This window comes from Pararge aegeria, chromosome 15, assembly GCF_905163445.1.
Source record: "Pararge aegeria chromosome 15, ilParAegt1.1, whole genome shotgun sequence".
NCBI lineage: Eukaryota > Metazoa > Arthropoda > Insecta > Lepidoptera > Nymphalidae > Pararge > Pararge aegeria.
The window spans coordinates 10,292,992-10,309,503 of record NC_053194.1 but is presented as its reverse complement, the minus strand read 5'-3'; the positions used below and the strand labels follow the sequence as shown (position 1 = coordinate 10,309,503).

Genomic DNA, 16,512 nt, shown 5'->3' with positions numbered 1-16,512 from the left:
AACTGCGCCCGTTTTCGTGCTCTCATTTTCATTCTGTGAAATATCATTTTCACAACTTGATATTTCAATAGGGAGCAAGGTTAGCACTTAGAAATTATTGCGGAATGAATGGACTATCCGAATAAAACTATCAAAATTTGGCTTCAGGAGTGAGATAGGTTGATCTTTCGGACAAAGAATATATAAGTAATAAGATTATTATCTCCGAATTATAGGATACTGCCGTAACATCTAGGATTTGATTAAAGTTCCATCGACTAGATATGACGGACGGAAGGATATGTCCTTTATCTAAGTAAGAGAGTTAAAACTTTACAATAATCCAAAGGAGCTTGATATAAATAATATTTTTCATATTATAAGAAATAAGCAGGAGATGGTATGGTGAAATTTATAATTTCTTGAATCTTTATCATACCCCATCCCAAACAGATCTTCAGCAATGTACTCTGTATGACGATAATATATCATGGAACTCCGCAAAGTAACGCCTGCTTCTATCCAATATTTTTTCTTATAGAAATATGTTATGCAACGGTTTAATAACTTAATCTTCTTCGTTCCTAACCTTAATCGTACTATGTTACAACATTTTAATAATAATAATTTTGCGCATCAATTTTGTTGTTGAATATGGGAATAACTTTAACGTGATTAAAGGCCTTGATATTTTGTTGAAATACGTTCTTTCACTTAAGACTTTTATGGTTGCCGCACATCCGACAAGCCGCAACGTTATCTATTCGGACCTATGACATCAAGTGTTTCTGATATTTTTATGGACTGGAGAGTAAGACAAACTAATGAATTATAGGAAACCCTGAGGATCGAATAATTCAGGTTTTTTTTGCTGCGGATGCAGAAATAATCGCTTGGAGGATTTTTTATTTTATGTTATAGTTATATAACGGACGGACGTATCAAGCATATGGCCCGCCTAATGGTAAGTGGAAAACCATGGCCTATAAACAGATCATCACTCCGCCCTGTGTTCATCAACCTGAGGCGTAGGTGCTATTCCCTTCTGCCTGTAATTACACCGGTGTCCAAGCCCTTTAAACCGGAACACAGCATTGCAACAATGCTTCTTCGCGGCAGAAAAAAGTATGGTGGTAGTAGATACATCCCCGGACGAAATCTGTGAAAAAAGCCTTTCTACTATTAAGGTAGAGCCAATGATTCTTAAAGTCACGCCTAGAGTACCATCAATTAGTGTTTGACCTCGGAACATGATATATTTACTATCATCGTTTATTGAGTGAGATCGAGGTCAAACGCATGCCTACCAAGTTTTAAAAAGTAAGCGATCATCGATGATTTTTCATAATGCAATAATTTGTGCGACCCGAACGAGCTTTTAACCTTCAAACTAAATCATCACATAAAAATAAGATTGCGAAATAACCTTGCATCTGATTTATGACTAATTGTGTAATTTATTGCACTTAAAGTGATTTTTCCTTAGTAATTTAAGGAGTCATTAGTTAGCTGCCTACTTGTTAACACCAGCTTTTAATTGACTTGTCGTAGTAAGTTTATATATTTGTATACTTACTACAACAATACACACCGCTTTCTAGCCCCTAAGTAAGCGTAGCTTGTGTTATGGGCACTAAGATGACTGATGAATATTGTTATTAATAATATACATAAATAATTAAAATATACAGATGAGCATCCAGACACTGAAAAAACATTCATGTTAACATTTTCCAGTAATGGGAATCGAACCTCTTGGAGTCATAAAGCAGGGTCGTCATATAATGTTTTTTTATTTCAATAAAATTAGCTGAATTCGTCAATGTGGGCTCAACCAGAGGATATTCAGTCTCTAATGCTGGTCAAAGGTCTCTTCCAGAAAGATCCACTTAGCATATTGTTTTTTGTACTCCACTACAAGTTTGTCCTTGACTGTGATCTCACCTTGTGGTTAGTGTATCCCAAGATCGAAGCATGGTAGTTTTATTAAACCCCTAATACCTCTCTAGGGGAGATCACATCGGTGGCACGTCTTTGTTGGTAGGGCGCTGGGCTAGCAACGAATGAAACTTGCCAATATAAAATTCAGAAATCATTAGCCTCTGCCAGGGTTCGAACTGGTGACCTTCAATTTATAAGAAAACCACAGCGCTCACCACTGCAAACGAAGTATATCTTTCAAAAAATAAGTAGTTTTGCTGAGTTTTGATAGGTGTAAAGCGTTTTAGGGTTGCAAAAGATGGAGGCTTAAAACGTTCTCCAACTTACTAATTTTAAGCCTGTTGTATTTTTAAATTGGGACTGTAAAAAATTCAGCCGTTTACAGAACGTGAATTCAGCCGTTTACATTTATTAAATTGCGCTAATTTGTATGTGAAATTTATAGGAAAACAATTTTTTAAATTCTATCTGCACTGTCATAAGATTATGTCAACTATTTACAATTGTTTTATATGACTTGCTGACGGACATCAGGAACACGTTCTTTCAACGGCCGAATTTATGGGAGCCTAACCTTATTGCGAATATTCCAAAGAACAAACTCCGCATCCAATGAAAATTAGGTGTCAAAATATTGGCCGCAATTATTTCCGTAATCGCTCAAAAGCTATTCACGTGGTGAACGGCGCTGCCAAAAATGAAATTTCATGAAATACTCTGCAAGATTAACGTTATTAGTCTTGCCGAGAGTAATAACCATATTTCCTGGACATAATAAATAACGGACCTGACAGAAAAACCGGCTATTCGATATCTGGACAGATTAATTACTGCCGTTTGCAGTAGGTATCGTGACTTATATTTTGAATTTCGTGCGGTTTAAATATATGTGCCTGATACCATCCTGACGTGACAAGATTGAATGAGGAGAGATTCCTTTTCCGAAAGATTCACTTAAGCTAATCAGCTTATATGTGAAATATTTAAGGCTTGGAGGAAGTTCATCTTTAGTTATTTGTTGCTATCTGATGTATGCAAGTCCTAGGTACATATTTCATGATAAATAACAAGTTACGTAAATTTATTAAACTCGAATGCATTAGTTAAGAATCGTTCCTTCGAAATCTGTAAAAGGACGTATTGACAAAAATGACGCTACTCTTTTTTGTAGTTTAAATTGACGCACTTCTGTAATATTATAAAAAAAAGAAAAAAAACAGGTCGAGGACCCATATACATAAGAGATTAAAATAAAATGACTTTAAAAGATAGTCAGGTTTAAAATATAAATAAATAAAACAATAATTAATTACCTAAAATCAGAAATTAATAATTAAAATTAGAAAAAATTAAATTACAATTAAAACTGAACTATTTTATATTATTTCATAATTAGAGGTACATATATTATAGGTATCTTTTACTTGTTTCGTTTTTCATAAGGTATTTTGCTGTAAAATCATTGTATTATAGTTAAAAAATAGTTATTGTAATTGTTATTATCCTGGAAGCAACAATCGTTGATTATTTTAATAATATCACAATGCAAGACGCTTATTTTATTTCTTAATTAATCAACGGATGTTTTTCATATACAAGTTGAAAGCGGTAAAATAAATGTTGACGGAAAACAAAACACTGTTTATTTCATCCCGATGTTTTTGTGTATGATGAAACACGTAGTTATGATGACGTAAATTCCTTCTACCTATCCTATAAAATAATTTTGAATTAACCCGTAAGTCTATTACTTACAGATAAAAAGTACATTCAAACGTGAAACTTTAATTCAGATCTTCTTCATGAAGACCATTTCGATGAAATATATTTCAAAAACAACCTCATCACTTTGGCTTCATATTTTTAATATAGATACCAGTTAACATTATCCTAATGTAGCAGAAAAGTTACTTTTTTACACTGACTTGGAATGTACTCCAGTAGCAATAAAGCGCTGGATTAGATAGCTTGACTGGAATGTTATTGGAGTCCGCTATACCTTCTGAGGGGAATTAATTTGTTACAACATTATATTACTTCAAAGTTATGTTAGCTGTCTTAGAGGTAAATGGTGAGGGTACAGCAAATTCAAGAATGTAAATTTATTTAAGGTAGACCCCAACAGGATACTCGAAAAACAATGGGTACAAGTATACGCCCCGTAAAATATACATATGAGTGCCGGCCGAAAATAAAAAATTCTTTAAAGCCGTTATCGCACAAAAACGGCCCTTATTTGCATGCATTACTAACCACATTCCTGTACACAATGTTTACCTTAAATTTGAACCGTTTGCATAATTTTTTATTCAAATTCAACAAGGACGGGACCAAAATAAGGTACTTAAATTATTTGTTCCGGCTGTGTCAGGATTAAGTTTTATTTAAAGATAAACTTAGTTTTAAGTAAAATATTAAACTTTGGTTGAAAGGTACGCAAGCAGCCTAGTGGGTATGGCTTCTCTTTCGAGGGGACCGAGTTCGATCCCGGTAAGCACCTGCGACTTTCCAAAAGAGTTATGAGCGCTTTAAGAAATTAAGAATATCCTTCAACGGTGAAGGAAAACATCGTACGGGAACTTGCAGTCTGCGAGACCTGTGAGACTTTTCCGTAATGTTTTTAAAGGCGTGTGAAGTCCAGCAATCCGCGCCTGGCCAGCGTGGTAGCCTACGCTCTATATCTGGTCTCTTCTCATTCTCATACAAGACCTTGCCCTATAGTGGACCGGTAATAGGTTGAAAATGATGATTATGACGTATGAAAGCAATATATTAAGATACTCTTACCTCGCGTGTGTTAACTTTTAAATCCTAATTGACAAGCGGCCATAAGACCAATACGCTGCGATTTTTTATTGTGATGAAATGGGTATTTACGTGCTGTAAAATGTATTTGTGTCCTAATTGGCATAACATAATTTATATGAAGTTTTAGTTGTTCATTGTTGCATACCCAGGGTTGCGCCATCCATCCTGCAGTTCCCTTGACATAAAAATAAATATACAACGTCAATACACACATAGCCATCTAGCCCCAAAATAGGCGTAGCTTGTGTTATGGGTATTAAGATGACTGATGAAATTTTTTATGAATAATATACATATAGACACCCTGAGAACCAGTGGCGTGCATAGAACCCTCTATGCACGCCACTGGTTCTCGGGGTGGTTTTTATAACTCTTACTGGAGATTTTCTTCATTTTATATCATATGCATACCCTGTGCATACCTTCTATGCACGCAACTGCTGAGAACATTCATGTTTTTCACACAATCATCTTCCAGTTGTGGGAACAACGAACACACAGCCTTTGACTCAGAAAGTTGGGTCGTTAACCCACTGCGCTAATCGGCCATCAAAAGTTATTTCTAAACGAAGAAAATATGCTGAACTGGCTTAAATTTTATCTTTAATGACCATTGCCTTTTTTTACTGGTAAGAGAATAAGGAATTTCAATTTGACTCAAACAAATCCAACCTGCAATGGTGTACATATCTTCGAAGTCCTGCATTACACGTTTGTAATGATGTACCTACTTCAGTCTAATGGACTAATTTTGAGCATAGTGATATCAGAATTCTAATCTTAATGGTCCATAGTTTATTCCATGCAACCTTATTTCTTACACCAGCACATTATGAGTTTAATTTACATAACATATGCATTCTTACCTAAATTTGCTGTTTGTATTCAGTAGTTAAAGAGTTGATGAAAATGTGAATTTTTATTATTGCCATTTAAATATAACAAACTCTCCATCCCTTCAGCAGCAGCAGCAGGTTCGTAAATCGTCATGTTGTGACGGAAAACATATAAAAATGGCTTACATCTTATTCGGTCTTTAACAATCAAGGGATTGTAAAGATAAATATACACGATATAATATAAAATATCAGGGCTATTTAAACGTAGATATATACCTCATCTTAAATTTATTTTTGGTTATACATTCGTGTGACACTTAGAAATAAGTTTTTTTTGGGGCTGTGGGTCATAATCATATAAGAAGTTAATAATTAAACTCCATCCAAGAATGCACTTTTTGGCAAAATTTTTGCGGCGGCTCTGATATTATGGACGACTGTCACGTAGGCTTTCTCAACCATCTTGCAGAAAACTAACTTTTGTAGCTCTTTTTTTTTGAAATTTTCTTTCTTTTCCTTTAGGCTATCATCTGTAAGAGAAATAAATTTACATTTAAATAAATTATCATAAAAAGAAGTGCCTGGTTAGATCTTTTTGCATTTAGTTTAAAATAGTAAAATAAAAGCCAAAGTTTAAGGCGAAAAGTATTCAACAAGTCTGTGTTGCACCAGAGCAAAAGACTAGAAAGTTTAATGGTCTCCCTATTCCACCTAGGTAAAGACTGTCCCTCTTTCAGAACTTTAACTAACAAAGGCAAGCAGCATTTGAAGAATTTAAATTTCCTACAGTTGCCATCAACTCAGTTTTATCTTTGGTTGAACTTTTTAAAATGATATTTCCATATTGATATTAAGTAAAAAGTATCTTATTCCTACTTTTGTACAATGAATTAATTACCTTGTTCTATTGCTTCTCTTAACTCTGGTCCAAGTGTTACCTCTGGCTCATTGACAGTTTGACAGGAAATTGTTTCTGGGCCAACTTCATAATGTTCAATTCCTTTATCATCAGTCCTAAAACCATAGCCATAACGAGACGTCCCCAATGCAGCTTAAAGAACAAAAATAAAGATGTTTATATTTTTAAACTTTTCATAGGTATTGTGAATAAAACCAAAGGTTTTTTTAGGTCAAAAGAAAAAACTACGATATACGATACGCTAAAAGCAAACTCTTGTTTCTGAGAGATTAAAATTAAACTTAATAGCATTAGCTCTGAGAAATTCGGATTCCTTGCACTCGACAAAAGACTAATCGCATACATGTGAGTTGGAAATCGCGGTTGACATTGTGGTTCTTAATTAACGAGTTAAATACATACGGTATTATGTTGCCGCTTATTGTTCTTAATCAATACAATAGTTTAATTATCATATTTAATATTTTCATAATACTCTTTGTGTTCACGGTGGTACTTACTTCCCTTGAGAGTATAGGACCCTGTGATTGACTTGTGTATTTTGCTCAGCTCTACTATAACGGTTCCGATTATATTAAGATCTGCTCTCGTTTGCAACACAACCGATTTAGCCTCAGTGTCCATCCTGTCAAAAATTTTAGTATCAGTTTATATAAATTTCAAATATGTAAATGAGTATGTACATAATGAAAAAGAAAGTATTTGTTAAAGTCTTAAGCTTATATCTAAGAGTGTTTTTTGACTAGGCAAACAGTCAAAACCGTTGATTATATATGTTACTGGTTAAAACGAAGACAAGTGTGACATTAACCTGTCTCCATTTTAACGATTTACAAAGAAGGAGGAGGTCCCCTATTCGCTTGTACTTTTTTTGTTTGTTAGCTCAGAACTCTGTCATTGAAAATCGATTTGAAGAATTATTTAATTGCTTGAGACGGTTTACTTCCCATCGGTTTATTCCCCTATTTTCATCAGGTCAAGTTCTGCTAAAGGCACCTATAGCGATTTGAGTATTTTTTTAAGAAATTTGAGCTACTGATGTTCAAAATAACGGATGGCCACCGGAACTACACAATAATAAGTTGCGTTTCGATTATGGTATATAGGAGGTAAGCAATTTATACTCGTCACAATAAAGGAGCTGATGGTGAAGTGCCGGGAGAATATTTTGTAGAAAGTTATGAGCACTCGACATTTGGATATTATAACTTAGATATGATCGCTAACACACCCACTAAAAAGCGTGAAATAAATAATTTTAAATTAAATTAATTAATAATTTATACAGTAGAAGACAAGTTAGATTGGAAGCAGCCAGCTTCGCTCTCATCTCCCGCAAGTTGGAAAAGAGCAACTACTGAGTTTCTTGCCGGCTCTTCGGTAGAATCTGCTTTCCGAACCGGTGGTAGAGTCACTACAAACAGACATACTTGAAGTTTTATAAGTGTTTACAAGTTAGGCCTACTTTAAATAAATGATTTTAGATTTTTTTTTAGAATTTTAGAAAACTACTGGTATTTTCCTTGCTTCTTCATAAAAAGGAATACGAAACTTTCTACATTTTACTTGGCACCAATTATTTGTTGTTTTTTAGTCATTTGTCAAAAAAAAAAAAATTATCATTAACTTGTACTGAGCAAAGTACAACTGTGTTTTATAGAAATCAGCCTGAGACTTGTGCGATTTCTTTAACAAGTAGGTACGTTCAATTTAAAATTATTATGTGTGATTGTCTATTAGTTTTTGCTTCACACATAAATTGATGTTTATTGATTTCAACAAAGAAATTTACATTCATTAATACAACAATTGTGGTATAAATTGTTCTGCAATACGCTAGAGATTACATAAGTAGGTATAATGTTGAATGTACAGGATCTACTTACTTCAAAATGTATCAGCATCGACATCATTTCAACTGAAAGGACTGCTGGAAACAGGTGTTTTATTTTGGAGGATAAAGCTTTGGCTTCCTTTCGTGAAGACCGAATTGAAGCCCCGGCACGCACGACTAACTTTTCGAAGAAATATAGATTTTTAATTTAAGCAATTTAAATATCACTTGCTTAAAAGGGTGAAGGAAAACATCGCGAGGAAACCTGCATGCCTGAGAGTTCTCCATAATGTTCCCAACGGCGCGGCGTGTGAAGTCTCCCAATCCGCACTTGGCCAGCGTGGTAGACTACGGTTTAAAGCCTTCTTATTCTGAGAGAAGACCCGTGCTTGTAGTGATCCGGTAATTGATTAAAGATGATGATGATGACTATATCTAGCGACATTTTATTCAGAGGGAGAAAAAATAACCTTATTAGATGTGCACTGCGGCTTCGCCCGCGTAATTTTGGGAGGCAGTACACCTATAGTCATATATGAGATTTTTAGATTTTTTCACATACACTTTTTTATCTTACTTGTTTTTTTTTTTTTACAAAGAAAAGTATACTATATTAATTCTAATACCTCCAAGAATATGTATAAAAAGTTTCATGAAGATCGGTTGAGTAGTTTTCGCGTTAAAGCGTAACAAACAAACTTACATTCACATTTATAATATTAGAAGATTAGATTAGAAGGGAAGAAGGGATTAACAACTTAAATTTGTAACTTGCCCTTCAGCTTTTTCTGCCCGCATCTACTGTGAACGCGTGTATCTGCAGGACACCCTGTACTCCCACACTACTTGTTATTTTAAATGCAAAAGCAAGATAAACCAACAACCACACTTTCACATTAATAGTATTAGAAAGTTTTTCGGTATCATGTTTTAGTTCAAGACCTCACTACCGAATTTTAATCAAATCTTTGCAACGTGCATTCAACCATTTGAATCGCGTTTCAGATCTAACTAATAGGAATCGTACATTTTTCGTCGGACGTAGCCTTTAATGTTTCATTTATAAAATTAGTAATTCCTGGTTTAAGGATGACTGATAGCAAGCAATAGCGGGCGCGCGTCGAACTAAGTAGGTACGAGGTACGGACGAGGCACGTACGTATACAAAACATTTTATTATAATTACATCGTGAGACTTCCGATCTTTAGAAGAGACTGGACGTGCTCCAGCGTTTTAGGTTTTAAAATATCTTGGGTAAAGTTGATTTTTACTTTTTAATAGACGACTTACACGAATTTTCTTAGAAGATTAATTATGACTTTCGAAGTTTAGTTTAGGGGCGAAGTTTAGTCATGAGCATGATCGCGCGACGCGGCACGGCATTATTTTTTACAAACCTGGGGTGTACCTTTGTTAAAAATAATATTTACCTGACTTCAACCGTCTATTAAACAGTATAAAAATATAACGGCAATTCCAATGAAAGGTTTCATTACATCAGGAAAGGAAGCGTCCATAAATTACGTGATGTATTTTTTTAAATTTTCTGTGTCTCCCTCCCTCCCCCTGGTGAGATGTCGTGAAATTTTTTTCAACCCCATCCCCCAATCTCACGTGAGATTTTTAAAATGTGGGTTTCTTACTTAAACGCGTGGGATTGTTATTGTAAAAAGAAAAAAAAAACATAATGTATAAAACAAATATGGTTGTTTTACTTTCACTAAATGTATAACGTCGAAGTATAAATGAAATTATTTTCTTTCTAACGAATTAGTGAATTATCTTAATCGTATTACTATTGCATTTAAAATTAAATCTTAAGCATGTACAATCTAGATTAAATGGACCAAAATAGTATAATTTTTTTTTGTTTAAATCAGAAAAAAAATTGCGTGATATTTGCCGAGATCCTCTCCAACGTTTGACTCGACCCCCTTCCTCCTTTAAAAAACTCACGTAAATTATGAACGCCTGGACATACCTGGAAATGGTCATACCAGGTCATGGAAGTGTTCATCACAAGCCTACATGAATTTATTCCGGTACATATAATTAGTTTCGACGACCTCCCTGACGCAACGGTAAGCGCTGTGAATTTAATTAGGAGGTCCCGGGTTCGATTCCCGGCAGGATCAATTTAGGATTTTATTATTTCCTTATTTTCTCTGTTCTGGCCTGGTGGGAGGATATGGCCGTGGCTGGTTACCACCCTACAGACAAAGACGTGCCGCTAAGCGATTTAGTGTTCCGTTGCGATGTCGCGTAGAAGCCGATTAGGGGAATGACCATCTTATTCCCTAACAGGTTAGCCCGCTACCATCTTATACGGCATCACATTGCATTCAGGGGCTAACTTGTGGTGGAATAAAACAAAAAAAAAAGTTTAGGACATTGACATTGACGGTCGATTGGTGCCCACCGCACCAGAGTCGACGTTTCTGAGTCGATGGCCGTGCATCGACTCAGAAACGTCGTACATCTTAGTGCCCATAACACAAGCTACGCTTACTTTGGGACTAGATGGCGATGTGTGTATTTTCATAGTATATTTATTTTATTTCTTTATTTATTGTCTTAAACTTACTTCATATCCGAGAACTGCTGGTTCTTCAGTCCGGTTATTGTTAGGTTCTTGTAGTGTAATTTTGTTTCTAAATCGTCACCAACTACGATATCCAAGTCAGGAATGAACAGCGGATCAATTGGTTTTATGTCATATTCCGGTATACCTTGGCATGTCTTCTCCAGAAATTGCTGAGTTGTTTTACTTAGGCACTCTGTATCATCCACTTTGCATGGTGTGAGTAGTGAACCTGCAAGTTTGTGATATAATTTAATTCCTTATTTTTATAATTGGCTTTAATAAATATATATATTATATATTGGCTATAATAAATTTGACGGTCGATTGGCGCAGTGGGCAGCGACCCTGCTTTCTGAGTCTAAGGCCGTGGGTTCGATTCCCACAACTGCACGATGTTTGCGTGATGAACACGTATGTTTTTCAGTGTCCGAGTGTTTATCTATAATATAATATATATATAAAATTATTTATCAGTTATCTAAGTACCATAACCCAAACTACGCTTCCTTTGGGATTAGATGGCTATGTGTGTATTGTCGTAGTATATTTATATATAAAAAAATCTTACTAAGTTTAGTACTTAAAATATAGTTGCGACGATTCCAGTACGTATATAGAATTTAGTAAACTTATAGCTGACACTCTGGATATACATTAGGATGTTATAGTCCCGATAACAATAGGGTTCCTCCGGGAAAGAGTATCGAAGTTTTTGTCTATTTCATACCATAATTCGATGGAACACTAGAGAATTTGGCCATAATTGGAGTTACCTACGTGGAACCTCTATGAATGTTTTCCTTAATTCGGCAATTTGGAGCTATTGATAGATTTTTAAGGTCAAAATAGTAAATTGTAGTGTACCTATCCTGTAACTAATTGTATAACTTTGTTTAAAAAGATCTACTTTACAAGGTACAAAAAATGTTTTGTTATGACATTTTTTATTAAAACTATGAATATCGCATTTAATATGGCAGTCATAATTACCTATTATTGTGAATTATTCTTATTGTATGAAATCAATATTGTGATCATTAAAACATTCCAAACAATTTTTCTCGTAAGTCACATACCTAACATTGTATTGTTTAATAATTTTGAATATTTGCTCGCTGAGGTCACTAGTTGTTTGATGCACTTGTGCAATAATTGTTCTTCTATTAAAACGCAATTGTTTTTTTTTCTGATTTATATTGTACACCAATAATGAAAAACTATTAACGTGATAAGACAAGTGAGAATAAATAGAGGGAAAGCTCTGTATATACATGCAACTTTACTTTTTTATTATAGCACGTAGATTCTTTATCATTAACTCCATTTTTTGGTGCATTTAACTATTAAAATAATAAGAGGCGTCCGGGCGGATATTAAGAGATTTTGGACAGAAAACCCCAATATTTGTCAATTTTTGGCAGACCTGACCAGGATATTTTTCCTAAGATATCTTGATTTCTAGTCGATTACTTAGAATACCGTTATACCAAATTATAATAGCATACTTTCCACACTTTACAAAGTTCTAGTATAGGTAGTTTTAATTGGTTATCTGAGAATGATGAATACATTTTGTTTATATGATCTTCATAACAGTAGTAGTACTATAGTAGGCACATACTAGCTATTACAACTTTAATTCAAGATCCTACATTGTTGCACACCCGCCTTTTCACAACTCCTTAGGGTCATAGAGTGATTTATTATAGTCTTCCTCAAGAATTGGGCAAACGAATGCAAAAAAACTTTGTAAATTATATACTCTAGTTATCCATAAAAACCACGTGCGAATCACTACAGTAGCGATAATTGAAGTATTGATCTTAAATAGTTCAAAAAATAAGTCAAATATTTCCTCAACTCCAAAACTATCTTCTGCGAGATAGATACAACAATTTTGATGAGATTTGGCGTAAAGATAACTTGTTGTATATTATTATTTATTCCAGAACGGCAAGCAGGAAACAATTTGCAGGATTAAAAAAATAACATGGTTAATCGTGTTATCCATGTACGGCTTACCAGCTAAACAGATATTGACGAAATTTTGTATATACATCGTTTGTATCCCGGAGATAAGCATAAAATACTAAACTCGGCCGAAAAACGCAGACAAAACTGGCAACAACCAGTAGTAAATATAAAAAAAATATATACTCGCCTCCATCAGTAAGAACACTTGCAGAATAAAAAAGTAATAAAAAAGCACTCAAGCGAACCATATTGTAGCCAATCAAACAGTCGTCTCAGACATCTAAGGCCAAACTAAAACTATAACTCTCCGGCCACGACAATTTTATATACGTGAAGATTATGCCAGTGCAAATATCGCTCTAAAGAAAATTACTCTGATACACAGGTCAGAAATTATCAGTGAATCACTAGCACGGGACTCGGTAAATAAGAGGGACAAACATTAGTAAGCGGTATTTTAATCATTAGGTAGGTATATTTGTAGCTATGGAAGTAAACGATTTTGATAAGATTAAGTAAAAACAACTTGGATATATTGTTAATAATTAGATTATTACCTATTAGAATATATAATTAAAATAAGAGGGACAAACATTCGTAAGATTTATTAAATCATTAAGGTGGGTACGTATTTGTGGCTATGGGAGTAAATGATTTTGATAATGGCTTTATTACATATAATTAATTAGTATTATTCCTAATGACCTTAGCTTAAGATGCTTAGTATTTATAAATGAGATGAAAATAAAACAACACAAAGGTACTTTCATTAAATCTATGACGTTCTTCACAGGGGAAAAATATATATGTTAATTTTGACAATTATTGTACTGAATGACTATCCGCTGTACACGATCAAGCAACATTTTGTCTGCAAATAAATAAGACAAATTTCCCTGTAGCGCAAATTTGCATTAAGGTTTTCCTAGTTATTTATCAAAATTTTGAGATGAAATAAAAAATACTATATCAAGCGAATACTGATTATTTTGGTAATGTCTAATTGTACAGAGCCAACTAAAAATTGCAAAAGCTCCGTAGTAAGCACGCATTTTAGGTTGCAACGTTCTGAAATGGAATCCGGTCATGTCGAGTACTTGATTCTTGGTAATACGAGTACGTTAAAATTAGTTAATTATATTTATATTTTTTTCGTACTCCGTATTTATTACGGTTATATTAAAAGATTGGAATATATGGCTGTATGCATGCGCCAAAAAAAAATTTTTTTTATTAATATATTTTTTGAGCAATATTTTTTCATGCACCTAAATTAAATAACAATAATGTATAACCTAATTTCTAGGAAATGTTGCGTATGGTGCCTTTATATTTATTCTATGTTTAGCTTTTCGAACCTTGGCAATTTTTCCAGAGATTCAGAATTTTGAGCCTTCCATTGAGTTTATTTTAGAAGAGTTTGATGTCATTTCCTCACTTAAATACATAATGTGTAGGTAAGCAGATCAAAATTCATAGTCAAAGCTATGTGTGTTATAATCGATTTATATATAAATCTAATTTCCTACAGAGATACGGAATACTCAGTGCAGGAATCTCACTCGCACTTGACCGGTTTTTTAATCAATCGCAGTTCTGGGTGGAACGGTGAATTTTATTGAGTGACAAGGTATAGTTTAGTCAAACAATATCTATTTTAAAGTTATTTAACTGTAACTGTATATGTTGTCTTAAAGAATTGCAAAAGGAAGTCATCAAAAAATTAAATCATTAAGACAATTGAATGATTTGGTCCGTATCTGCGGCCACTGCGCTGTGTTGATAACTTTTGACTTCACTTGTTCAGATAATGTTGTACAAAGCGGTCAACCGAGAAAATTGCATTTTTTAAATATACCTATTTATTATCCAGGAACTGAATATTCGGTATTCTTATATTACGTAGCAAACTAAAACTTTTGAAAAACAGAAACTGAAACAATCTTAATAAGAACGTACAACAGCTAGGATTAAACATTAGGATTATAATAATTAAAATAATACCTATATAATATGATCACGATCAAGATTAGAGTTCATATCTAAAGCCCATGTTCCGCTCCACCCAGTAATCCTTGTGAGCTCAGTACTCGAAACTGTAGACGATGTACGAGTATATCACGACTAACGATCCAGTTAGGTAGCTCTAATTTGAATAAAATGTCTTATCCAACTCGGATGAGTAGCGTAAGAGCTATCTATGCGTCTAAAATCCCTCATTGCCTTATGACCAAAGTCTTTAAAAGATTCACAGTGATTAGATACTTATGACTATGAAACATAGTTGCTAAAGCTCTAAATCACTCAGCGATGAAGAGAGCTATGCAGAAATGAGGAGATCTATATACTGTAGGAGAGCCGACATAGCAACAGGAGTTGCGAAGCTAAAGTTGCAATGGGGCGGGAAACTGACTCAGTAGGGCACGGGTCTCAGAATGAGAACGGTTAAGGCCGTAGTGCACCACGCTGGCCAAGTGTGGATTGGTAGGCTTCACATGCGGCATGCCAGTTGTTGAAGGACTTTTTGCTCGTCCGGAGATATACTAACGCCATACATATTCTGCATTTTTGCAATGCTGTGTTCCGGTTTGAAGGACGTGGTTACCGGCGTAGTTAAAGGCACATGCGGCTCAAACTTATGGACACAAAGTAGCACGTTGCAGGACGTGTTCTTTGCAAGTGTTGTTCTGTCTCCAGGATGTGGTTTTCCACTAAACCAGCCTACATCTTCTTGGTCCCTCAATTATAAAAATAAAAAATAAATTTCTATTTACTTGACATTATATCCACGTGTGCAGAAAGCGGCTTTTGGCTAGATATTATGTTATACTGGCTGGCTGTTAAAGTGTAATGGACATTTGAGACGTGATCAATTTTAGAAAGAAATAAAATTTTTACGACTCAATGTTCTGCAATAAACGATTCTCATATCTTTTTCTAGGTATCTTTAATAAATCATTATTTTCACATTTCATTTCACTGTTATCGTGCTATTATCTTATGTTATAACTGCAAAAATAGGTATGTTAGTTTGCATTTTATACAGCCACAGAGCAATAGGTTGACATCATATTTTATGTAGATATAATTTTGTTTTTCCGAAAAAAAACATACCCACTGGGCCGCGGGGAGAGAGTTTTAGAACCACCACGATGCTCCATTGTGTGTTGGTGGGCTTTAACGGTGATAATATACAGGGGTAGACACTGAAAATTTCCTTACTTTATGCTTGTGCTGCGAATTTTAAACAGAAAAACGTAATAAAAAACAACTCTTCGCCCAACCTGAGAATTGAACCCAGGACTTGAAAAGCCATAGTTGAATACGCTTACGCGTTAACTAATGCACTTAGCGTGGGCTTGATGCGCCATGTCATCTAACATGTCCTAGTTAAATTATCTGCATTTCAACTAAATGCGAAGCTTATCCCTAATGATGGGTACTAAATAATATAGATATAAAATAGTCTTTCCATTAAAATAATAAATAATAAATAATAATAAATATACTACAACATTACACACATCGCCACCTAGCCCCAAAGTAAGCATAGCTTGTGTTATGAGTACTAAGATGACTGATGAATAATTATATGAATAATACACATAAATACTTATAATATACAGATAAACA

General features: G+C 34.3%; 1 protein-coding gene across 1 annotated transcript; it reads right to left on the bottom strand.

Moving 5' to 3' along the window:
• Positions 1 to 5,632: 5,632 nt before the first annotated feature.
• On the bottom strand, positions 5,633 to 13,242 carry LOC120629970 (juvenile hormone-binding protein-like). Its single transcript, XM_039899066.1, has 5 exons — positions 13,067 to 13,242; positions 10,906 to 11,134; positions 6,987 to 7,111; positions 6,466 to 6,618; positions 5,633 to 6,097 (listed from the first exon to the last, which is right to left on the bottom strand). Exons 1-5 carry the CDS (start codon positions 13,125 to 13,127, stop codon positions 5,940 to 5,942), a joined length of 726 nt encoding a protein of 241 aa, XP_039755000.1. The 5' UTR covers positions 13,128 to 13,242; the 3' UTR covers positions 5,633 to 5,939.
• Between the last annotated feature and the right edge of the window lie 3,270 nt (positions 13,243 to 16,512).

Coding starts and splice junctions, on each gene's coding strand:
- LOC120629970 (XM_039899066.1), bottom strand. CDS start 13,127: ATGGTTCGCTTGAGTGCTTTTTTATTACTTTTTTATTCTGCAAGTGTT. Junction 7,112..10,905: donor CAGCAGTTCTCGGATATGAA/GTAAGTTTAAGA, acceptor AATTTTTGACAG/GATGGACACTGAGGCTAAAT. Junction 6,098..6,465: donor AAGAGAAGCAATAGAACAAG/GTAATTAATTCA, acceptor TTTCTCTTACAG/ATGATAGCCTAAAGGAAAAG.